At 37.5% G+C, this 25116-nt stretch overlaps 1 protein-coding gene across 2 annotated transcripts in view; it reads left to right on the forward strand.

The window, feature by feature from the left end:
* KIF16B (kinesin family member 16B) overlaps positions 1–25116 on the forward strand; it is a 238413-nt gene that overhangs the window by 21857 nt on the left and 191440 nt on the right. For both annotated transcript variants that reach the window (XM_075203942.1, XM_075203941.1), the window contains exons 5-13: positions 1158–1274; positions 2449–2546; positions 3874–3983; positions 5056–5198; positions 11830–11998; positions 12257–12388; positions 15123–15298; positions 17733–17798; positions 18991–19050. In XM_075203942.1, the coding sequence (XP_075060043.1) occupies positions 1158–1274; positions 2449–2546; positions 3874–3983; positions 5056–5198; positions 11830–11998; positions 12257–12388; positions 15123–15298; positions 17733–17798; positions 18991–19050 (1071 nt within the window). The remainder of the gene's footprint in view (positions 1–1157; positions 1275–2448; positions 2547–3873; positions 3984–5055; positions 5199–11829; positions 11999–12256; positions 12389–15122; positions 15299–17732; positions 17799–18990; positions 19051–25116) is intronic.

The raw sequence follows: 25116 nt of genomic DNA on the forward strand, positions 1-25116 counted from the left end.
TTTGGTAAATATTGTATTATGTATAATAAAACCTCTATAGAGATTTTAAGTTTACTACTTGTTTGTTTATAAAGCTATGCAGTGAGTCCTGGAAGAGTTCTGTGTTTATACACACATTGTTTTAGAGTAAACCAGAAAGCAATAAACATTGTATGTAGCTTCGGACACTGATCTATTGTGATATAAGAAATATTATGTTTATTATAATTACCTTGGCTTGTTTGGAAATAATACTCTAAATCTGATAATCTGGAGTTATCAGAAAGCACTGAGATATAATATATATATATGTATGTGTTAGTATATGTATATATGTGTGTGTGTGTGTGTGTATGTGTATATATATATGTATATGTATATGTGTATATGTATATGTATATGTGTGTATATATATATATATGTATGTGTGTGTATATATATATATATATATATATATATATATATATATATATATATATATATATATGTATATATATATATATATATGTATATATATATGTATATATATATGTATATATATATGTATATATATATATATGTATATATATATATGTGTATATATATATGTGTGTGTGTATATATATATATATATGTATATATATATATGTGTATATATATATATATATATATATGTGTATATATATATATGTATATATATATATGTGTATATATATATATATATATATATGTGTATATATATATATGTATGTATATGTGTGTATATGTATATGTGTGTATATATGTATATGTGTGTATATATATGTGTATATATGTATATATATATGTATATATATATATGTATATATATATATATATGTATATATCTATATCTCTATCACTGCTTATGGGAGTTTACATTGTAGCGGGGGTAGGTGGACACTGAGAGGATGAATAGACTTTGGTGGATCAATATGTTTGACTATTATCTTTTACATGGAATAATTATAAATATATTGGAAGTCTCCAAGAAGTTCCATGACCATATAAAAGATAGAACACAGCAGGAGTCTGACTACTGCTGATCACTGTACAATTGTATATTTCGATGACTTTAGAAATATTTGCTTTTTAACCAACAGTACCAAATTTAATGTAATAATATTTCGGTATACATATAGCTAGTTGTAGATTCTCAAATATGCAATTTTGTCTTCTAGGTGTTTAAAGACCTCGGCACGGATGTTCTCAAGTCTGCATTTGAAGGCTATAATGCCTGTGTCTTTGCATATGGACAGACTGGTTCTGGAAAGTCGTATACTATGATGGGCAACCCGGTAGGAGTGGATTTTATTTTCTTTGTTTTAGAATTGTTCTGCTTTGGTATGATCTGTATTACTAGTTTCTCTGCAGCTGCTTTATGTAATTTGTATTATAAAATATTTGTCATTTGAAATGCAATCTGCTAATTGAGTTGTTTTCTTATTTTACAGTATATAGTTTAATATACCACATGTTTAAAAGGGAAATAAATGCTCATGTAACATCTTAACACCACATTAACCTCCTTGGTGCCTATTCTGCCAAATTCACTATAACATTTTACTTTATACTTCTATGATCATCAAACACAATATTTTTGTGTATAGTACATGATAATGGTTGGCAGACAAATAACTTTTAAAATATTGCGTTTAAAAAATAAAATAAAAATGTAATTTTATGTATGGTAGTGACCCCTCTTGCGAACATTTTAGAATGAATGTTCTGTTCTTCGTATAACTAAACAAATGACAAGCTTTCCCAGCTAATGTGCGTGACCAGAATGATGGCTTTTTGCAGCAACGTCATTGCTTATTGTTATAGCAGCGAATCATGCAGAGCTCAGTGCCAGGAGAATCTGCATGTTAACATCTATTATAATATGTGTAGTTGTGTGAATTCCTCTCTTTTTATGTAGAGTTTGTTTTGTGGGTTTTTAGGTTGTTGTGAGGCATTATTTGGGTTCCTGACCTGTCATTGTAGAAGTCCGTTGCCAAAATAATATGTTTTTATGTGTTTTTTTTTTTTGTCACACTGATTCTGTTGAAATAAAAATGTTATTTAGCTGCAAGATTTGGATCATTAGTAGTTACAGTAATTTAATAGTATAGCTCATAGCTTCACTTGCACAGCATAGTTACTCAACAGAAAGTGGTGCAATAGAAAACGTCACAATCATTCCAGAAAGCCGCAGTTTATCCCATAGGTCTCGACGATCTATTTACTGCTTGGCCAGTGAAGCGCTAGGTGAATATAACGTGCATAGTAAAGAGCCAATATAGTACAATACACGTTTACTGGAGATGGTACAGATAATTATATTAAGCTATCCGATTTAAGTCTAATGTGTAAAAAAATTAAACTCTAACCATGCTTTTGTTTTAAAGTTGAAACCTACAGTACATTAACTTATTTTAAATTGGTTTGACCTGCATAATGTTAATCTGCTAAATTCCACTGGTACCACAGGGTGATTCTGGTCTAATACCCCGGATTTGTGAAAGATTGTTCAGTAAGATTGCAGAAATTACAAGGAGGGGAGATGCATCTTTTCGTACAGAAGTCAGGTGAGTTTCATGCAAATAAGGCCAGCTATGTTTTTAGCCAATCTTTTTTCTTTAACAATTTAGCCTACAAAAAATGTAATGATTATTTTAAAATATCAGTTTTTTTGGTTCCACACTTTGAATTTTGTTTCGAAATGTCTAGTAATATTTTTGTGTTCTTAGTTGTATGTTTTGGACTGCTTTGTAGGAAGCAGGTTACTGTCCTTTTCAACTCTCCATAGCCATCATTGTATTTACTTAGCGTTGCCCAATAAAGTGAACCCATGACCTACACACCTACAGCATTGGTACAAATGTCTGCCTCCGTTGTGTAGATACAGTGACAAATCTTCTGAGTTATTTAATTTCTGCTCTTCTCCAGTCTTAAGCATTCAAACTATGTGCATCATATGACTGGCCACAGTTCTTGTCCAATCGGGAATGTTTGATATGCACCAGTCCTGTGGAGTTTGGATCTCAGTCTATACAAATATAATATTTTGTGTTTTAAAATGTGTTTAAAATGACCATAGCACTGTGCAGACACATACCGGTTTCTAAACTCTCACTGAATGGGTACAAGAGATTCAAATCTTTTATTGTTAGTTTAATAATACTAACACATTTGCTATGTATGTTTACTTTCTTTAAAATACCAGTGGGTATATAACCAGCAGCTTATATAAGTGTTCAGGGTTGACAAGTCCACTTTACCTGTGAGTGAACTCTTAGTCCTCTGCTCATTGTTCTGTCTCTGCAGGAGCTTGTGCATCTGAAGCTTTAGAATCATTATTTCCTGCGTGATCTTGAGATGAAACCATTAAGGGTTTAATTCTATGAACAATCCTCTCCAATGCTGTATTAAGATCCTAGTACAATGCATCATCAAATGGGGGGTGTGTTTTATTGTTAAAAGAATTTTTAAACTTTCTATAACCCATTCTTATTCAAACATGCCCCCACACATACAAATTGGGCACCTGTCCTGCTATCTGAAGCTGGATATTTGAGTGCTGTATATGTCATAGAATCCGCACTCTGCTTCAGGTAACTGTGGGCTCCTAGGGAAGGTGCTATGTGTGGGGCATGTTTATTTAAGCATAGATTATCCAAAACTGCGCAACCCCTTTTTAACTTTCCAGTTCCTAGATCCTATAATGTTAAGGGAACATTGCTTTCAACTGTTGGATGAAAGAACAGGTGCAGGAAGGAAGTGTGGCATAGATGGTGTTTACCATAGCCAAAACATTGGGGGGGGGGGGGCTGTTATGTTATCTGTAGAAACCACACTCCTTAGACTGAAGTTTCTCTTTTATGTTTAAATGTGTTATTTATTGATTTATTTCAGTTACCTAGAAATTTACAATGAAAGAGTAAGAGATCTGCTAAGAAGAAAGTCATCTAAAACCTTTAATTTAAGAGTTCGAGAGCATCCTAAAGAAGGTCCTTATGTTGAAGGTAGAGACGTTTACATGCGATTTAGCTATTCTTTATTATGGTTTAATGGTCCTTATCTCTCTCTCCCTAGCTACTCCATAAACTATGGTTTTAGGATTTCCTCAACTGTACACAAATTAATAAATTATAGTCCACTCTGGTAGATTAATCCCACATGGAAATATGTAAAATATGGGGTACAGTTGGGAAATTGGCTCATTATATGATGGAAATGTAAATTTCAGAGGTTTTGTTTGATTGCTTTATTCTTCCAGTATTACTAACTTCACACATTGCGCTGCTGTACCCATTAAGTATACCTGAGCCAAACCTGAATAAGTCACGCAGTAGGAGCTTTTACCATGTTGCCCAATCCAACTAAGGTAACTGTAATGGGAAGTGGTGCAAATTGGGAATAGTGCACATATCCTGGTTGAAATGGGGCATTTTAGATGTTGTGTTTTGTGACGTTGAAGCAGCCTTGATTATATATGGAGAAACATTTAATTTTCTGTTTTATTGTGATACCAAGGGACTGGCTCCCTAATTGTAGTTTTCTTCCTCACCTGCTCCCATGATTACCCTTGATCTGTCAGAAAATGACATTTGTAGGATCTGGTGGTAAACATGTGCCTAGTGTTATTCTATGGAGTATTATCACTGATGCAAAGTGCCTTGATCCTGAGACTTGCTAACCACATGTTGCTATAATATAGGAGCTTACAACGATAGGGTTTAGCAGGGGATGTAGGAAACTAGGGCCGATCCCTCGGCACCTTTTGATTGATGAAAACTGATGGCCTTGGTCTCGCACTCAACCTCAAATATGTATTCAGAAGCAACAATTGAAGACATTTGCATGTGTGTGTATGTGTTCAATATGGTTTATTAGTAACATGTCTTTGGCACAGTATAAAGATGACCCGGGTCATGGTAATCTCACAGATTGCTCTAAAAAGACTTATGTGGGATCCCTTTCATAAAACATTTGTCATGATTTAAACAAGATTAGGTTACTTCATCTACTAAAGCAGATGATGAGTATTATGTTAAGATTGACTATTCTCTTACCCATTTCCTGTCATATTTGCAGACTTGTCAAAGCACTTAGTTCAGAATTACAGTGACGTGGAGGAGCTAATGGATGCTGGGAACATCAACAGAACCACAGCTGCCACTGGTATGAATGATGTGAGCAGTCGGTCACATGCCATCTTTACCATCAACTTCACTCAGGTAATGTGGCGCCTGACTACCTGTTTATCAGTCATGTGGATCCCATACGTGGACATAATTATCTTCATATTGTGCTTTCAATAGGCAGGAAACTGTTGCAAAACTTTAAGTGAAACATGATGTAGACAGTCTGTGGTTCCATATGGATCATTATTAAAAATTCTCCACTGTTTACCAACATTATCTGTGTGTTTCTACAACTTCTAAGCTGCCCCAAACCTCTTGGCCATTCCCTTGGTTGTAGTTGGTTGTAACTGCACAAGGGATCTCTGGCAGGCTTCTGAGGAAATTACTGGGCTGATTGGTCTCTCTGTCATGTGATGTCTCAGCTGACTTCCCAGAGACCTTTTGGCCAATTACTTCCAATACTGACACCCAACTCCAGCTGCCTGGAAAAGATAGAAAATATATCGGGACAATGTTGCTGATATGACAAGCTCTCAGTCTTCTAGTCATCTTTGTTGATAACCAAGTTTGTTGAGAACTGTTAAGTAACTTTGTTGAGAACCATTGAGTAAACATTGGATTTACTTTTAAATTTCTCACAGCGGTCAACCTGGGAGAAATGTTAGTGGGAATGAATAATTCCCTAAGGGAAGGCTTGCCAAAGGGAGTTTATTGTAAAGTAATTCTGTTTAGGTGGGGTTTTCATTTACCTATTCATATTGATGGTTCATAATAGTTTTTCTTAATGGTAGCTGCAGTTATAACTAAATGTAAGAATTATTTATGTTTTCTTGGTATTTCCCCTTTTTTGCAGTCATTTCAAGACCGATTTTATGGTTTTAAACATTGAATATACACATTACATTCTTATAGATATTCTTAATTTCTCTATGAAACTTAAGAGCAGTAAATGCAAATCATGTTGATTAATTTTTATTTTCCTTTAATGCACTCAAGGCAGTGTGGAAAGGCTTGTATAATTGTGCTAGCTTATTAGACCTCGTTAGACTTGTTTTTGGGAACCTTATCTCTGCTACTAGGCTCCCATGTACACTGAGATGTGTATGGTCAAATGTGAAGCCATTTGGACTCTGGGCCAAGTGGCCACATCTCTGTCACAATATTTTGTGATCCATAAATGCTACATTTTATGGCAATAAAACTCTGTGCAATATAATGTTATTTTCCATAGTAGGTTTATTTTTGTGGCGAAATTTGATGTTAAGAAATATATTTTACAGCCATTAATAATGTTAGAATAACACATTCCTTAAATTTGGCAATTATGTTTAATTCTGATTGTAAATCTATTTCTTCTTAACTACAACAATGTGGAATGATCGTTTCACATTCTCTCTGAGACCCGAGATCTGTTCTTTCCTTATCTAACAGTAGTAATATTGATTTAGCTCTATAGTCTCTACTTTTGCTGGTTTGGGTCATCTATATATGTTTGAGAGTATTTTGCAGTGAGTGATGCTCCACGGACAGCGCTGTGTTGTCCATTCTGCGAGAAAGGAAGAGTGCAGATAATGTAACAACATTGCTCTGCTAATCTGTTTTTGATTTTCAGTGGTGACCTATAAATATGTAAAAAATAATGAAATCATTACATTGTTGTGCTAATAGGCCAATTGTAAAGCGCTACGGAATCTGCTGTCGCTATATAAATATATGTTGATGATGATAATAGGTCACTTTATTACTTTAACCCAATCCAGTGACTGTAATATGAGATGAGTGTGGAATAAGACTCCATCCGGTGAACTAATAAATTATTTTTGAAAAAATTGTTTGGCAACTGGTAAAAAGTAAGGTAACCGTCTGAAGCTTTGCTAGTCCAGGCTCCCCAGTCTCCAGTGCAAATGCACCTTTTAAAAAATAAAATAAAATCATTATAGTTATTTCTTTGACAGTAAATCGAACACCAATATAGCTGCGGGAAATGATTCTTATTAGAGTTCCTTGTAACGTTGTGGTTGGTGTGTGTGGGCTTTGTCTTTTTCAGAATCTGGCAAGTCCATTGATTAAACTGCAGCCTAATATTCTGTTAGTATGGGGCAAATGTATAATTACATGATTTTATAGTTTCAAAAACATATTCCATAACTGTGAAACTATCATAATGCTTTATGTAAAGACAATGACTAACCATAAACGTTGTAACTAATCTGTTATTGGAAATCTAGAGATACTTTTAATCCATACTGACGACCTTGAGCTACGTAGTAAGGGAATTGACAAGGCTGTTATGATCAACATATCTTGAAACTTTTATTTTATGTGTTTGTCCTTTGATCTATATGTGGAGCAAAAAATATTTTTTTATTATTATTGCAGTACCGTGTTAGTCAGAAAAAATCTATGTGGTTTTAAATGTTTTTGTGTCAAAAAAGACAAAAGTATTATAGGAGTGATATTTTATTGGCTAACCCAAAAAATGATTATATTTGCTAGCTTTCAGAGCACAGAGAGGCCCCTTCATCAGGCAAGTTTACAAATGAACGACTGAAAAAAAGGCACAACATTTAAGAGCTGTTACATCAAGATATTTGTATGGGGGGGGGGGGGATACATCATTAAGATAAGCTAAAGTAATAAAAAGGAGGTTTTCGTTGTGAATGGAAGAGTAAACGTCCTGTGAGTTCAGAGGTCTGTACTCTGCTGTTGGGTGTGAAGTTTGTCCATGTAGTGGGTCATAAATCCAGGTGTTAGATTGAGTCCTTTAGTCAATGACTGGAGTGTTCTTATCAGCTTGAATTCCCATATTTTTCTCTCCCTGTCATTTTTAAAAAGACCTTTCAGTATTAGGACTTTTAAATCTGTCATACTGTGTCTTGGTCCAGAGAAGTGTTTACCCACGGGGGTGTCAAGAGTCTTTTTTATTGTGTGTCTGTGTAAATTCATCCTGGATTACAGTTTCTGCTTGGTCTCCCCAATGTAAATTCCCTCAGGGCACCTTGTACACTGTATAATGTACACCACATTGGAAGATGTACATGAGAATGTGTCAGTGATTTTATGGTCCCGTTGTGTGTTGGGTACATGGACTGTGTTTGTAGGTAGGACATGGGTGCAGGTTTTGCATTTTTTGTTTTTGCAAGGAAAGTGCCAGTCTCTGATGGTGATGGGAGGGCACTTATAACGAGGAGATTTCTTAAGTTGGCAGGCTGTTTGTATGAAAGGAGAGGTAAATCTGGGAATATTTCCTTCAGTCTATTGTCTTTCTGAAATATGGGTTGAAGGTCAGCAGCAATTTTCCCGAAGATGATCATGTGGGATTGTAAGTGACCACTAGGGGCATGCTTTTAACCTCCTTCTGTTTTTAATCCAGAAGGCTACTCCTTGGGATCCTTGTGGATCTGTTCATCTATAACTATTGGATGGTATCCTTGTTGTAGGAATGTATTTCTCATTGATAGCAGGTGTTGTTTTCTGTCTTCACTGTCTGAACAAATCCGAATGTATCTCAGAGCTTGGCTGCAAATGATGAACTTCTTTGTGTCCTGGGTGAAAGCTGTTTCATCTCTGATATTCTGGGCGACCTGTAGGTTTCTGATAGACTGATATTGTTTTTATTGTATAGGGTCATATCCAGGAAATATATCTGAGATCGTAAGTAGTGAAGAGTGAGTCTAATGATTAGGTGAAATTTGTTGAAGTTTTTATGGAAAGTCAGCAGCTCATCTTCAGAGCCAGTCCAGATTAGTAGCAAATCATCAATATAAATGAAGTATGCTAGAGGCTTCATTGTGCAAGTTGATAAGAATTTACATTAGTAGCCTTTCATATGATCGCTGTACTAACTTTTGTTGTTAGAGAATGATCTTGGCTTTTGCTGATATACAATATCCACAATAATAATACTAGTACAGTCTCCTTACGCAAAGAGAAGTCAGAGAAAATGTTATGCCCTCCCATTGGCTGGCGCCTCTACAAGCACCAACATCTTGCTTTGTAAACCTGTGCTAATAAAGGCTCAAAGGATTTGCTCATTACCCTTTCTAAATGTAGCCCTTAGACCGTAGGCAACAATTATGCAAATCAATTCACTAGAGAACCCGGACACCACTGAGACACTTTGTAACTCAGTAATTGTACTACTGAATATATATATTTAGCCTCCAAAATGGCTATGTTCCCTGTATGTAGGCGATGGGTGCTCCTTAACATTAGAGTACTTGGATCTATTGTTTTAAATTTATATTTACTAATCTGCTCCACTGCCCCCGTCATGTGGTGTTCCACAGGCTCTGTCCTATCTCCCATAATATTTGCAGTATACAATATATCCCTGGGTGAAATAAGCAGATGTCATGTCTTGGACAGCCACTGCCACGCAGATGGTCATAATCTGTACCTGTCCTTTGCTGTACGTACTAAGAGCCCTATAACAGTCCTGAATGGCTGTCTAGCTAAGCTCCAGGTGTGGATGAGTGCCAGTTGGTTGAGATTGAACCCTGATAAAACAGAGGTTCTTATGATGGGAGCAGGATTGATTGCAGCTGGGGCAACTAACTGGGATTAAGCTTGTGTGTTTAGAGTTACAAAACTGTTATCATGTGCGGAATCTTGATTTTGTACTTGATTGTGGATAGTCATGATCAAATCTTTAGTTTGATTCTGGCTATGCTCTTCTGATGACAATCATTTGATTCCCTCAAAACACCTCCCTACACTCCATACAGGAATTTGTATCTTCACTCTTGGGCTATTGCTATGTACTCTACTTGTGTCTCCCATGAAAAGAACGGTATCACTTATGTGCCTGTAGAATAGCAAATCTGTTTCAAGATTGGCTTATTGACATTCAAAGCCCTCCACAATCAATGTCATGGGTACTTGGAACTTGATCTTTAATGTCATTGTAAAAGCTGCTAGATCTTTGCAAAATATATCTACCACTTCATAGTTAAAGGGAATGTATTTTAAGACAATATTTCTGACCAAGTTGTTAATTCATAATAAATGTGTAATGTGTAGGTGAGGAAAGCATTGACACACTGTGAAAAACTGAAGTGAATGCTCACATAAATTTATTTGTATTATTTACAGTTACCAATTTTAATTTGTAATTGGGGAAAAAAAAGGCCTGAAATAATTTTTTGTCCCTACTAATTCTGTGACTGCTCTTAAAGGGAGAAGTTTTTTTAAGTGGCTGATCAGTAAATACAAAGAATTTTTTTTTGAAACATATACCTTTTCATACCATTGACAGTTATACGTATCTTTATTGGCTTATTTGAAAGCAAATATAAGTGAGCAATGAGACTATTTTTTTACCGCATAATTTTGTAAATGGCACAATAAAAAAAATGGAAAATGCCATGCAGTGACCTCTAACTACTTATTTTGGGAAACCATGTTTTGAAGAGTAAAACACAATAGTTCTCATGACTGTGAGATGCTTAGTTGAAAGGTTTTAATTAATCCAAGCTACAATGTTTCACTGCAATGGTCCCTCTCTCTCGCCCCCCCTCTCTCGCTCGCTCAGCGAGCAAGAGGGGGGCGATCATAATCCTTTAAAGTTCTCCCTCTCGTGCGCCACTCCCCCCCCCTTCCCTCTCTCCTTCTCTCTATTGGGCAGCTAGGCCTACCCATCATTTTTTATACATGACAATAGGCCTAATGAGCAGGGGTGTAATGCTGCACAACAACATTTGTAGGGTTGAGTGGCTTCGATGCCAGTCTATCCCTGAGGATCCCCACTCCGCTCTTCTGAGAAGGCCCATGTGCAGTGAATTTCCGTATGTATGTATGTATGCACTCGCTCCCCTGCATGCATCTGGGTGGGGGGCAATAGACTTCCATTTCCAATCCCATTCTCACCTCTGGACAGATAGCTACCGTACCCTCTGCATAATTAACTCAAGAACAACACCAGTGAGGAAGCTGCTTTCAATTTACTTTATACCCCTCATTTACTAAAGTGTTTACTTTATTTTGGTAGTTACTTGTAGCACAACTGTACTGTAACTTGTAATATTTTATATACTGTATCTAGTTTCACCACGGTTGTATGAAGGCACTGTCTAGCAGCAGCCACGAAGGGGTTGCATTATAATTTTTAAATAACTGTGATATTTCACTTTAGGTCACATTGGTTTGCATCTTCTATCAAACTATTATTATTATTATTATCATTTATTTGTTAGGCGCCACTAGGTGTCCGCAGCGCCGTACATAGTACAAACAGTAAACCATACAGGGTTAAACAGTGCAGAACAGTAAACACAAAGTACCAGTGCTTCAGAAACTCTGGGACAGACAAATGGAGTAATGACGGAGCAGAAGAACAGGTGTGGAGACACGAGGGAAGAACGAGCAGAGTAGGTGAGGGGTTAGGTGGATGATTGGGTAGGCTTTAAGGAACAGGTGAGTTTTAAGTGCTCGTTTGAAGGAGCACAGCTTGGGAGCGAGATGGATGGAGCGAGGGAGGTCATTCCAGTGTAGGGGGTCAGCTCGGGAGAAGTCTTGGATTCTGGAGTGGGAAGTGGTAATGAGAGTGGAAGAGAGGCGACGGTCAGTGGCAGAGCACAGGGATCGGGCAGGAGTGTGAATGGTGAGGAGGTCGGAGATGTAGGGGGCAGTACTACATTTATGGCTTTGTTTCTTTTGTCATCTGTAGTGATGTACCTGCCGGCAGTCCTGTGTAACATGATCATTTTTGTTTATTTACCATCAGGCCAAATTTGATGCTGAAATGCCTTGTGAAACAGTCAGCAAGATTCATTTAGTGGACCTGGCCGGAAGCGAGAGAGCCGATGCTACTGGTGCTACCGGCGTGCGACTCAAGGAGGGAGGGAACATTAATAAATCTCTCGTTACTCTGGGAAATGTAATTTCTGCCTTAGGTACGCCACTATACCTCTTTTCTTTAATTGTAGGTGGTTTCGCATGATAGCCGTTACACTATTGTCTCATTCAATATTTTTCACCGGTGACGTTTTTTAAATGCTGCCTTAAGCCATTTAAAAGTTAAAAAAAAGATATTCTCTGTATTATGACTACAAAAATGTTGAAAGCATCCCGCAGGGATTCTTGATTTCTGAGAAGGGAATAGAAAGTCTATTTTTTGGCATTTATTTCCTTTTCTGTCTGTTGTTTTTCAGCTGATTTATCTCAGGATGCAGCCAACCACCTTGTGAAGAAAAAGCAAGTATTCGTGCCTTACCGTGATTCAGTTCTGACTTGGCTGTTAAAAGATAGCCTGGGAGGAAACGCTAAAACCATAATGATTGCTAGTAAGCATCTTGGACCACTTTATTGTTTTATACAGTTTAGAAGTGTATTTGATGGCATATTTGTTACTTGTGCTGAAACTATGTAATGTGTATCGGTTGCTTTTTTTTTTTTTTTTTTTAACGAATAAAATTTTTATTGGTTTTTTTCAAGGTTTTTCAAAAGGGGTACAAAAAAAAAAGAGGGAAAGGGGATGGAACACATACACAATATCCTTGAGAAAAAAATACAGCGTCAAAATTCAATGCAATTGACTATACGTTGTGTACATTCGGCTTGATTAATACTTTACACCCCATCAAACAAAAGATCATTCACCAGCGTCGTTGTCATTAGAGGGTGAGGTAAGTGAACGTGATGGATTTCCCTCCCCATCTGTCACATAATTATGCCAGGCTCTCCACTTAATCAGCGGGGACGATGTTGACGTGGAATATGGGACACCCAGGGTTTCCATTTCAAAATTGAAATTAATTTTGGAGATTATCTTGGCCAGAGTAGGGGGAAGAGGCTGCTTCCAGGCCTGGGCTATAGCTGCTTTGGTTGCTATCAGTATCTGGCCTGTCACGTATCTATCCCAACTGGGAAGAGAGGGGGGATAATATTGCAATAAAGCTAACTCTGGTGTGGGGAGGACCGAGTGACGAAGGACTGAGCTTATCAATTGAAAGGCCTTATTCCATATAGGCCTTATTACCGGGCATGACCAAAATACATGAAAAATATCGCCACGCTCAGAACAATTACGCCAACATAGTGGGGATATAGAAGGCCAGATCTTATGAAGTTTGTCTGGAGTAACATATATTCTATTCAATAATTTTACCAACATCTCAGTGTGGTTAAGGCACTTGGACATTTTAAAGGAGTTGGCAAAAATATGTTCCCAGTCTTCCTCTGACAAATCTAACTGAAGGTCTGATTCCCATTGTATCTGAGGTTTGGATTTGGGAGCGGTATCAAGACTCAATAAGTTTTTATACCAGAGGGTAATACTGGCTCTACTACTACCTTTAGTTAATGGGGAGTAATACCTGGCTAAAGGAGGGCCTATTGCCAGAATGCTCAACGGTAAGGATCGGTTGCTTTTTTTAAGATCAGGATTGAAGTTATTTGTATTTCTTAAACGAAGATTCTTGCTTAAATCCTAAAAAGACAGCTGTACATAACTGTTGATTTGTTCCTAACATCCTCCTCCCAGCCAGCAGTACTGAGGAGGTACCATGCAAGGACCCCTCTGTTTAGAGGAACTCGCTCCCTTCAGTTCTGCGCTGCAACGGTTCCTATTCTTCTGGTTGTTGATGCAGTAAGAAGTCCCAACCCCCCACACTTATGCTGGTTATGTTAGGTGGAGTCATCCTTTACAATGGATCTAGGCAGCACAGCATTGGGCTCATGAGTTTGATTCTCAACAAGTATCATATCTGTGTGGAGGTTGCATGTTCTCCCTGTGTTGGCATGCGTTTCCTCCCACAGTCCAAAGACATAACTGGTAGGTTAATTGGCTGCCCAATAATATGGACCAAAGTTTGTGTGTGGGGCTGTGTTAAGCTGGGTACACACTACAGAATTTTTCACCAACTTTTTATGCCGATCGATTTTACATCCGATCAATGGTCCGATTGCTCGGTCCGTGGACTGCATACACACTAGCCTTGTTTAAGACGATCGAGGGAAGAGCAACTGTCCCGTTAGCGACTTTTTACAGCTATGTTGTCGTGAGCAATGACTGTAATTTCGTACACACTGTTGTGGATCAGTTGGAAACTTATACACACTTCACAACGGAAACGAGATTGGAACGAAAATATTTAATGGTACGACCAACCAAATGAGGCGACAATCGTCCATTTGGGCAGACTTTCGACCATCGTGTCACTACACACACTGACCCGACTTTTGAGCGAGCGGTCATATGTCAGCTGGTTGAGCCGATTATTGGACGAAAACCCTGTAGTGTGTACCCAGCTTTAGGGAATTTAGACTATAAGTTCCAATATGGCAGGAACTGATGTGAATGATAAATAGTCCCTGTACAGAGCTGCATAGTATGGTGGCACTATACAGACCTAAATAAAATGAAGATCATTTAATATAAAGAAAGTGTCACATACCAAACACAATTTCACATGTTATAGGCAAATAAAAAAGTAAGAATCTAAAATACTACTCTGATGCTCTCCAGCTGACTGTTGTAATTTTGGATAGATTCCGAAAATGTAAAAAATGCGCTTTTGACATGTTGAAAGAGTTGCCCCCACCCCTCACTGTAATGCAGTGCCCACAGGTGTTCATCCTTTCCGCAGCCTCATTATATCATAAGGCCTGTGGTTATTGCAGTAAAAGCTGTGTGTGCCTGTGTGTGAAAAGCAAATCATTACACCTATGTTTTTATAGCTCAAAACAAATGTAATCAGTGATTGTAGTTTTGATTAGGAGGGTACACAGTAAAATACATATTGTAATCAGTTTTGCAGCCAGATTTGTTTCTAACCTATAAATAGGCCAAGTGTAAAAGCATTGTTTTGCATATAATGTAACCCGTGTGACTGCAGTTGTTTTTTAACCAGCTATTTGCCAAGTCTTTTAAAGTACAAAATGCGAAATGTAAAAAACTGAACAGAGTACACGTTAAAGTAATGACAAACCTATTTGACTTTCAAATTATAAACCACCTTCTTGTTCATTGGAGCTTAAGGTGCTGAATAATTTGTCTTTGAATTCTTCTCTTCACAGCTATTTCACCTGCTGATATCAATTATGGTGAAACCTTAAGCACACTTCGCTATGCAAATAGAGCCAAAAACATTATCAACAAGCCCACCATTAATGAGGATGCTAATGTCAAGCTAATTCGTGAGCTTCGAGCTGAAATAGCTCGCCTGAAAGCTTTGCTAGCTCAGGGGAATCAGGTTGGTGCTTTTAATTCTCAACTTATAATTAACTTTCTTTGACTAATGGCATCTATTTCAAGGTCCTAATATAATCATTATCTCTTTCATTAAATTTATTTGGGTAAGCGTAAACATCTACCACCTCCAGATATGAGTAAGTGACAAGACTCTAATAAGCCCACTTACACTATATTTTTGTGCTTGTCGCTGTGTTATCCCTTTTCAGCTGAAGACCAAATAAATGTGTTTGAAATGTCTTGCCAGGAGCTCAGCTCATTAATGCACACATACTTGTATGCTCATGTGCCCGTGCTTAATAAGGTATACTGATGTAAAGCGTCTATCCTCTGTTAAAAATGGAATAATTGTGTTTTAGAAGAACTAAAGCCCTAGGGGTATATTTAAGAACTGCAATGCATTTGTCTAGAAATAAATCTTCCCACCCCTCGCTGTACCCTAAGGTTGCAGTAAGTGAGCGTCATTGCTTAGAGGTGTAAATTGTCACTGGACCATAACAACCAATCAGACGTTTGCTTTCAGTGCTTAACTTGCATTTGGCAGCTGGTTGCTACGGATTACAGTGTGTTTGCATCTTTTGACCAATATTGGTAAATAACCCTATTTTATGTGGGTTCTGGGTCATGATATTTTCAGAGTTGATATCAGGTTCTGCAGTGAACAGATTGTTTTAATATAGTCAAATTAACTTTTGGCTGCAAATAAACTGTTGTTGCAGACCTTAAATGCATTGACCAATTTAAGTGACTTTCTCTCTTGTTTAGGTATTTCCTCTGGTAGCATATAGGTTGGTACTTTTATTTCCCTAGAGCTTCTGGGTAACGCTGCTAAATAAGAGAAACATGCAGCTGTTTTGTATGGGACTGGTATTCCAATGGCTCCTTCTTGGAGAGGGTTGCAGCCATCCAATCAGGTTGTTCTGAAACATACATATTTTGCCAAAACCAGCTGCAGGTTAGTAATAGGTACCATTAACCTGACGGCTCTGTCTGTTGCTGTGACTTTCACTGATTAGGCCTACCTGGGGAACAGTTCACTAAATTTTGACAACTCCCGTTAAGATCTGAGCCCCATGTATTTGGCATGTCTGTGAGGGAACTGTTAATTAGGACTAGATGATAATTGGCTATTTGCTCCCACTAAATCAGCATATATTGTCTCATCTTGTAAGAGTCTGTGTGTATCTCTAGCACCTTGTATGAGAGAATGATGATGAGATTGTCACCTCGGAGAGACTGAAAGAAGCAGATTCATTGCTTGCTGCACTGTAGTGCTTTTAATTCAGAAGCCAAGAACCAAAAGTATAGTTTTAAAATGTCTAAATAATAAATCAGTCTCAGTTGTTTAAGAGGAAAATAAGCTATTTCTAGAACATGTCAACTCTATGCAGTGCTGTAAAATTCTAAATCTAGATGAGTATCATTTGTGCAGCGATCATAAAATACCTGACTTTAGTAGTATAAGACAAGAGGTTAGTCACAGTACAGCTTTTAGGTATACGAGGTGTTAAACGGTGTTCTGAAGCACTTGTGATTTATTCTAGGGTTACAGATTTCATACCCCTGTACATAAATTACTGGAACATCAGGTCATAATAACCTTAGAATTTATGGGAATGCAATGTGTGAGACAGGCAGGCTCTAAAAGATTGTCCTAATATTTTTGTCTTTCAAATAAGCAAACATCCTTTTAAAACAATTGAATTTAAAATCACAATGTGATCGTCTCTATAAAACTTCCAACTTTAATATGTAGAAATTTCAGGAGGTTTCGGTCAGTACACACAGCCCAGTGTTTAACCACCTTTCCCAGGATATGATTGACAACAGAAATCTATAGTTTGCACTTAGTTGTATAAAAAAAATGCAACAACAATGTCAAATACCTGAAGTTCTGTCAAAAGTGGGGAACGTGTGTGTGTAATGTAATGTGAATGCTATTAGCAGCTCCTTTCTCTAAGGCAAATTTTAGATGCAGTGGTACTGTCAGGAACAATATGTTTGTACAATAGTACACGCAGCCATGGAGCCAATACTTTTTCCTCTTGTTTGTGCTTGCCCATACTCTTGGATTTTATTGGAGGCTCCCAAATCCTGGGTAGGTCTCCCGGACTCCTGGGAGAACAGTCCGTTCTCCCGCATACAGCTCACTTCCTAGTGAAGTGGGCAAGCTGGGGGCCTGCCTGACATAATTTGTTGTGAATCGTGTCATTTTGGCCCACTTTCCACAGTGAATGGAGTCATTGCATAGTGGCGGCAGGAACAAAATGATGTGATTCGCGGCTCTCCATCTTCCTTTTAGTTATATACTTCGCCTCCCCTCTGGAATCCCCTTGAGGGAACAATTGTAAAGGTGGCAGGTATGGTTTGTGTTTACTTGAGTCTGTGAATATTGGTCTCATTGTATTCTTTCTATACTTTGTTTTCTTTTAAAGATAGCACTTTTGGACTCGCCAACCGCTTTAAGCATGGAAGAAAAGCTGCAACAGAATGAAGCCCGTGTAAGTAATTTTAGGAATTGTAAACAATAGGTACAACTATTGGAGGCAAATAAAAAGGCTTTGAAATTATTAGTTGTGTTAATAGTGAACACTCTAAAGTAGTTGATGGAAATGTATTTCTCAAGTGAGATAAGTATTAATTTTGATCTGTCTTTGAACGGACATAGCATATTACATAGCGCTTTACAGAAAATATTTAATCAATCTGATCAGTCCCTGGTCCAGTGGATCTTATAGTTTAAATTATCCACCACATAAATCAGAGCACCAGGAGGAAACCACACAAACATGGAATAGAACCAATAGGCCCAATACTGTGATAATGCAATACTGTGGGTGCAGATCGGAGTATTACCTCCAGTACAGGTAGCAGTAGTCACTCTCCACATATTTAGGGCAGTGTTCTAGAGGGAACTGATACAATCTGAAAAAGTACAGTTTTTCACAGTTTAAGCTGCTGTAACCACTCTGGCCAACTTCATGAGCATGAATCCATAATCCACACGTGCAAATTACTGTTTCTTAAAGATGCCACCTAGCGGAGACATCGTCTTGAAGCTTTAGCTTCCTTGGAGGAAGTGCGGATATATGATCAGCACCAGCTGAGACTTTTACTTCCATTATTTTGAGTAAATGTATACATATTTAGGTCATATATGACAAGGATCTCTATGTGGCGCATTTCACTTTTACTCTTTGGTATTTTTGTTATGTATACTATGTTCTCATTTTGTATAGACTGTTTTATGTCTTTATTATTTATTTTAAGTCTTTATTCAGTTTTTGTTTGTTTCTTGCTGGCTATATGTCCAATATATGAAATTTATTCTGATGCACGCTATGCTGTTAGTTTGACATTTCTCCCATTCATAGTTTTCTGAGGGGGAAGGGGGGGTTACTATGTTACCATGGTTATAGGCTGTATTTGATTGGTCACTCTTTTGACTGCAGCAAGTCTTGTAGGTTTAAATATTTTTTATTATTTTCATTTGTGAAATAAACAAATTTCACAAAATTAGGAAGTATCAAAATTTAACTGATCCTCTTTGTAGTTTGGTTTGCATAAAATATTTGAACGTTCTCTTAAAATGCTGTGTTTAGAATGAGTATATTGTATTAGCAAAAATCTGAATTTTAGATACTATGTTTAACTGAAGTCATCATAATAATATTGAACTGATTTATTTTCCAGGTAAAAGAATTGACAAAGGAATGGACAAATAAGTGGAATGAAACACAGAACATATTAAAGGTAAGTCTACTGGATAGATTTTCTATTGTCTGCTCTAAACTATAACAATATTTTCCCCATTGTCTAACAGTGCTTTAAAATGTATGTCAAATTTAATCTACAGCCACAGTTCTGTTGAAAATACATATGTGCAATGTACACAGGCTGGATCTGTGAGGATAGGCTGGTCTTGTAATACAGTATGAGGTGTACATAAAATCATCATCATGTGATCTAGTTGTGTCCCCAAACCTCCTATGAGATGGTCAGGAGAAACATGTGAAACTTCATTATAGACATGCACTCATTGCTTATATTGACTGTATGTCTGTGATGATAATTTTGTCCTTGTGTTACCAGTTTTTAAAATGCAATAAATGACTTAAAACAGACTGCTGCATATAAATGACCATAAACACAGCTGCATACGTAACTCTGTATAGAGTAGGTGCATATGTCGATCTATCTTAATAATAAATAATATATCTGTTGAGTAGGAACTTATACTTAAATATATTACATATACTGACATTATACCATTTCATTTAAAGCATATTGTGTGCCTTGTATTTCTGTATTGTATCCTTGGAGACAGTAATTTCATTCTACTTATATTAAATTGTTTATATTAGCTGTAATCACGTACATTATGACACAAGCATACATTAATAATAACTTATGATAAAAAAAACAACCCCAAAACGTTTTCTTTAAATTCACAAGACATACCTGTTTGTTTAGATGAAGCTGAAAAATGTGAGGTGAAGTTATAAGGCAAGATAATGGTAAGCCTGCCTGCCAGGGTCTGTACCAAACAATGTCTGGGGCCTAGGCTCATGCGACGAGCCCTGTCTGGGGCCTAGGCTCATGCGCCGAGCCCTGTCTGGGGCCTAGGCTCATGCGCCGAGCCCTGCTTGCTGCATTGACCTCTCCCGCTTTCTCCCATTTGTGCAATGGCTTTCCGCAGCTATCCGTATTGGCTGATTGCCCTTTCACTGAATTCATAGTGCTATAGGAGTTCAGTGTAGGACAGGAACATGAACAGCTACCAGACAATGCTGATTGCTGTTTAGCCTAAAAGAGAAATGAGTACAATGTGGGGATTGAACCAATAGCAAGTGCCATTGATAACAATTTCCTTATTCATCCAAACCATCTACAGCTTTGTATTTTAAAGCTTAATTTGGGTGGGACATACAACTCTGTATATCTTGAGTGAAGAGGAGACGGGGTCTTCATGCTGAGTTTGAGAGAGGTTTCCTCTTTCCTTCACTTAAACCAGCTTGTGACTGTAGATGTTTTAATACAGGCTTAGTGCTGGCAGTATTAAAGATGGGGATGAGCAGTTTGTTGCCAGAATGAGGGTTTATTTACTTTTTTTTCCTTTCCTTTTTCCTTGTGCAATAGACTTTAGGGTTATATGATCCTGAGTAACTATGTTGTCTCACCACTATTTTCTGTAAGCTGCAGTGCAGTAGCCTGCACCACTAAATACTGCTCTGTGATATTGTGAGGGTGTTCAGTATGATTCCGTGCAATTCTTGCATTGGGTTCTATAAAGCCTAAATTTTTCGCTATATATTCACACAGTGCACTGTCTGGTGCTTATCTGATGTATTCTAAATTTACCCTTAATATAGAAGAATAATGTGTATTTATTTCTAACATGTACACTTATAATCCATATTCCCAGTTTAGCTTCAGGGTATGTTATGTGATTTTAGAATAACATCTTCCTGCTTTAAGACGTATAACAAACCGTTTAAAATGAGAGGTTAAGTGAAGCTGGCTGTCAGCTGACATGACGGAAATGTGTGATTGCACTTTAATATCTGTCCAGAGATTGAGCAGGGAATCGCAGTGCATTCTTGTGGCACTTATGAAATAGGATCTTGTTATATTCCCTTGCTCACAAAGTGTTCTCCTCCCTTACCGTGTTTACAATGTGCACTGAGATCTGTTGACAGTTGCTTATCTAGAGCAAACAATCTTGTGACTTGTTTTGTAATTTGCTCCTAATTATACTATATTAAATACACATGTGAATGTTTAAGGTGCTCATAGTAGATGCAGCTATTTTGATAGCTAAACACATTTGTTGGAAAGCAGACTATACATTTATTAGAAACTTGTGACATCACTGTGGCTTCACAGCACTGCTGAGGCCTGCTGAAATGATGTCCCTAATTCCTATGCGGAATAGTAGTTCAACCCACAAACTGGCTGTGGCAGGTACTAGTCAAAGATATCTATATGATTCACCGCATATTTAAGGGAATTTCCAGTAGTCACTCTCTCATTCTGCATCTAACTGCAGACACCTCTGTTATGTCTGTATAGAGCATCCTACTAATCTCATTTGTACTAGGTGTAAATGTTGCCTTACTCTCGCAGACTGCTTGGAACAATATATAATGTGTAATTGTATCACCAATATGCACATTGTGAATTTAAAGGTATGTTACACTAAATCAGTATTTATAAAATAAAATAGCACATGCGTAGGTTTAGCTGCATTTGCTGGACCATTTTTACGTTTATGAGCACTCTAGACCAAGTTTGCTGAGCTACCTTTACTACTTCTCTCATAACCACTGGGTTAACACCTGTAGTCTCTACCCAGCTCTAACTTCTTCCAGATTCAATGTGGAGTCTAATGCATGTGATACTGACATAGCCAAGACTGCAGGCACCAGATACCGGGATCTGAGACCTATTACCAGAGCTTACTTTAAGAGGACATGGTCTTTGTCATAATAGAAACTGCTGTTATTACCTCTCTGCATGGCTCCCCATTCCCTCCAGAATGCAATTCAAGTTGCTTATCCTCACTTATAAAGCCTCCCCCTCCTACATCTCCGACCTTGTCAATAAATTCTTCCCTACTTGCCCACTACTTTCTGCCAATGACCTTCACCTCTCCTCAGAATTTATCACCACCTTACCCTACTACCTTCAGGACTTTGCCCTTGCTGCTCCCCACATTTGCAACTCCCTGCAACGCCCAATCAGACTCTCTCCCACCTCAAATGTTTCAAACGTTCCCTCAAAACTCACCTTTTCACACTTGCCTACCTGGCCCCATCCTATAACAATTCCTTCCTCAAGCTCCACCTGGTCCTGTCACTCCACCTCTTTCGTAGCCATTTACTTTTCAAATCCTCTTAATTTTAACTCTCACAAGTTTGGCCCTTCTCTATCTCTTATTGCCTCATCCTCTTTGTAATGTTTCTTTTTTTCTAGTTGTAGTTGCTTCCTCTGTAGTCTCTTGTATTGATTTTACTGATTCTGTTATTTCTCTCGTCCCTTACTTATCTGCATTTTTTTTCCTTCTACAAAACAAAAAGACGGGTGTTATCAGCGCTTATCCTTAACACTGCATATCTGTGTGTGTCTAGCAAAATGAAAACATGAGGGATTAGTTCATATTTTGATCAAAACATTTAATCCTGCATCACAGCGTTAAGAGCACCTCATTGTATGCAGGTCCTACACTGACCTATATGCTTTAAACACCATTAAGATGCAGTTAAAATTAGATGCACTCACCTCTCAGGTATAAGAGTTTACATTTAGCTAGGGTTGGCCTATAAGCCACACCCAAAAGAGCCTTAAATAGGCTTGATGGACAGCTGCTAAGACAGCATAAGGCAATATTTGAAGCAAAACCAGAGAAGAAATATGCCAGTGCTCAGTATATCCCATGTTATATATGGTACCGGCTGCATGGCAATATAAAGGCCTATATATGTATACAAAACAAAATGACAGTTGTCAGCGCTTATCCTTAGCAAAATGAAAACATTAGTTCATATTTTAGTCATCCCAGTGTCAAGGGCACCTCTTTTTTGTTTTTGTGTTTTTTTTGTTTCTTTTTTTGTTGATTGTGCGGTGCTGCAAATTCTGTGGCACTATATAGATAAATATGGTGATGATGACAATGCTCTAGAATATACTCTGAGCATATGACAAGCTTTAAAACTTAAATGTTCCCTCCAGCAATAAATAAGTATATTATTTTACCAAAGGCATACTGATGACAGTCTCCATGAATATCAATAATACAGGGGGTTAGCTGTGGTCTTTATGTAATGTATTCATGCAGCAATCCTCACAGCTAATGGAAAGGCTGTGCGTGAGCATATTAACAGCCAGTCAGTAGGGCCGCTGTCTCCTGCATGCTGGTCCCCTGTACTGCTGCGATAGGCCCAAGCATTTGTGGTCTTGGCCTAAGTTAGGGACCTGTCCATTTATGCTACATGCATCATTAAAAGTATCTAGGCATTGCAGTTAGCATCTTGTAAGTACCTTGTGCTGATTCCTAGAAGTTGCCAACACATTCAATTTGTTCCTGGATCAGTGAATTAATCTTGATAAAATTAGCATTAAAACTAATTGATTGAATCTGATTGAAAACTATTGCAGAGGAGAGGAGGTGATTGTGTTAATTTGATTGTCAAGTTGAGTGGCAATTTTTGTCCTGTGTTAAACATTCTCTTTGCATTATCATCAATCTGTGTTAAAATAAAATAATGGATCTTTATTTTATTTTTTTCCCTTCTACTGTGAAATCACGTGTGGTGGCACAAGTTGCATTTAGCATCCAGTTAAGCAATTTCTGAAACTGTCAGAATCGACACTGCAAAAGCAGATGTCAGCAAGACCGTTATCCGCATGTCTCTGACTTCACTGCTTTGTGTTGTCACCGACCATCATTTCATCAGCACCAGTGTTAGAGGAACTGGTTCTGACGCACAATGGAGCTAAAAATGTCACCATATTTTGGAATTTAACTAGCTAGATTACACTGCTTTTTGACCTGGAAAGTACAATGTAATGTATGAATATTTGTGATGTTTTAGTACATATAGCTTAGCTTATTTTGTGATGTAGAGTTAAGTTTCTTTTTGAATGGACCACTAAACTCCAAATGAAAATGTTCATATATGATGAAGATAAAATGCATTGTTTAGTGTTAATCTGATGTTCCACTACTGCACTACAGATAGCTTGAAACCCCTCCCACATCTTTAGGGTGTCCTAATGGTTTCTGGTAAAGGTCAGAAAGCGGAGACTGCGGCCATTTGAACTGTTATGACACCACTGGCCTGTTGATGAATTAATCTATGTGTTACATTTTTGTAAAGCAGGACTGACAGTCTGTCAGTCATTCTATGTCTATTGTGTCAGAGAGACACTGCACTCCTAACATGGCATCCTGCTGCAGACGATTGAAAGAGAGAATGGGGGACTCATTCAGTTAAATAGTCATTCCAGGTGTGCTATTCACATCTGTGATGTTACTGCCTTTCACATATATTTTTTCAGATACTGGCTTCACTTGCTTCTTAATTCAAACTATGTATTCATTTTGAAATACAAAATAAAATCTATATACCACATCACAAAGTATCTTACAATCTGCATTTAGTGGGTCATACGTTTGATGCATAGTTTTCCAAATTGAAAATAGTGCATTTTGGTGTAGAATTAACCATTCATTACAGGTTAATCAGATTAGATGCCCCATATTGTGTGACATTTGTTAGGGTCGTCTATATTTTGTATACAAATGCAAGCATGTCATTAATTCAAGTTGTCTAAAAGGGAAGATTATTTGACAAGGAGCTTAGGTACTACATGACGTCCGTCTTTCTAGCACATAATAGTGTTTCCATAGCAAAACTTCTGGTGTGATATTGCCACTCATCGCATGCCAATATTCTCTGTTTTATCTTGGTATGCATCTGTCATCTGAGAGAAGTTCTATTTCATTCAGCATCTTGGTGACCAGCTTGCAGCTGGTCCTTCTGTCACTATTACAATGGATGGTGGTTTATTCACATTCAGATATGCTGCTAGAATGTAGTGTCATAAGAACAAATATTGTTTTCACAGATGCAAGTCTATTGGTACCTTCTTTTTCTACCCAGCAGTCAGCGAAAGTTTGAGAAGTGGAGCTGAAGTCCATATTTATAACAAGTCCAAAGAGACAGAAGTGGGTACCAGTATAATACATCCCATAGTTGCCTGTATTCCAAGAATGTCCCTGGTCAAGCATATATGCTATAATAACATGTATATAGT

The sequence above is a fragment of the Mixophyes fleayi genome, chromosome 3 (genome assembly GCF_038048845.1).
Source record: "Mixophyes fleayi isolate aMixFle1 chromosome 3, aMixFle1.hap1, whole genome shotgun sequence".
Taxonomy (NCBI): domain Eukaryota; kingdom Metazoa; phylum Chordata; class Amphibia; order Anura; family Limnodynastidae; genus Mixophyes; species Mixophyes fleayi.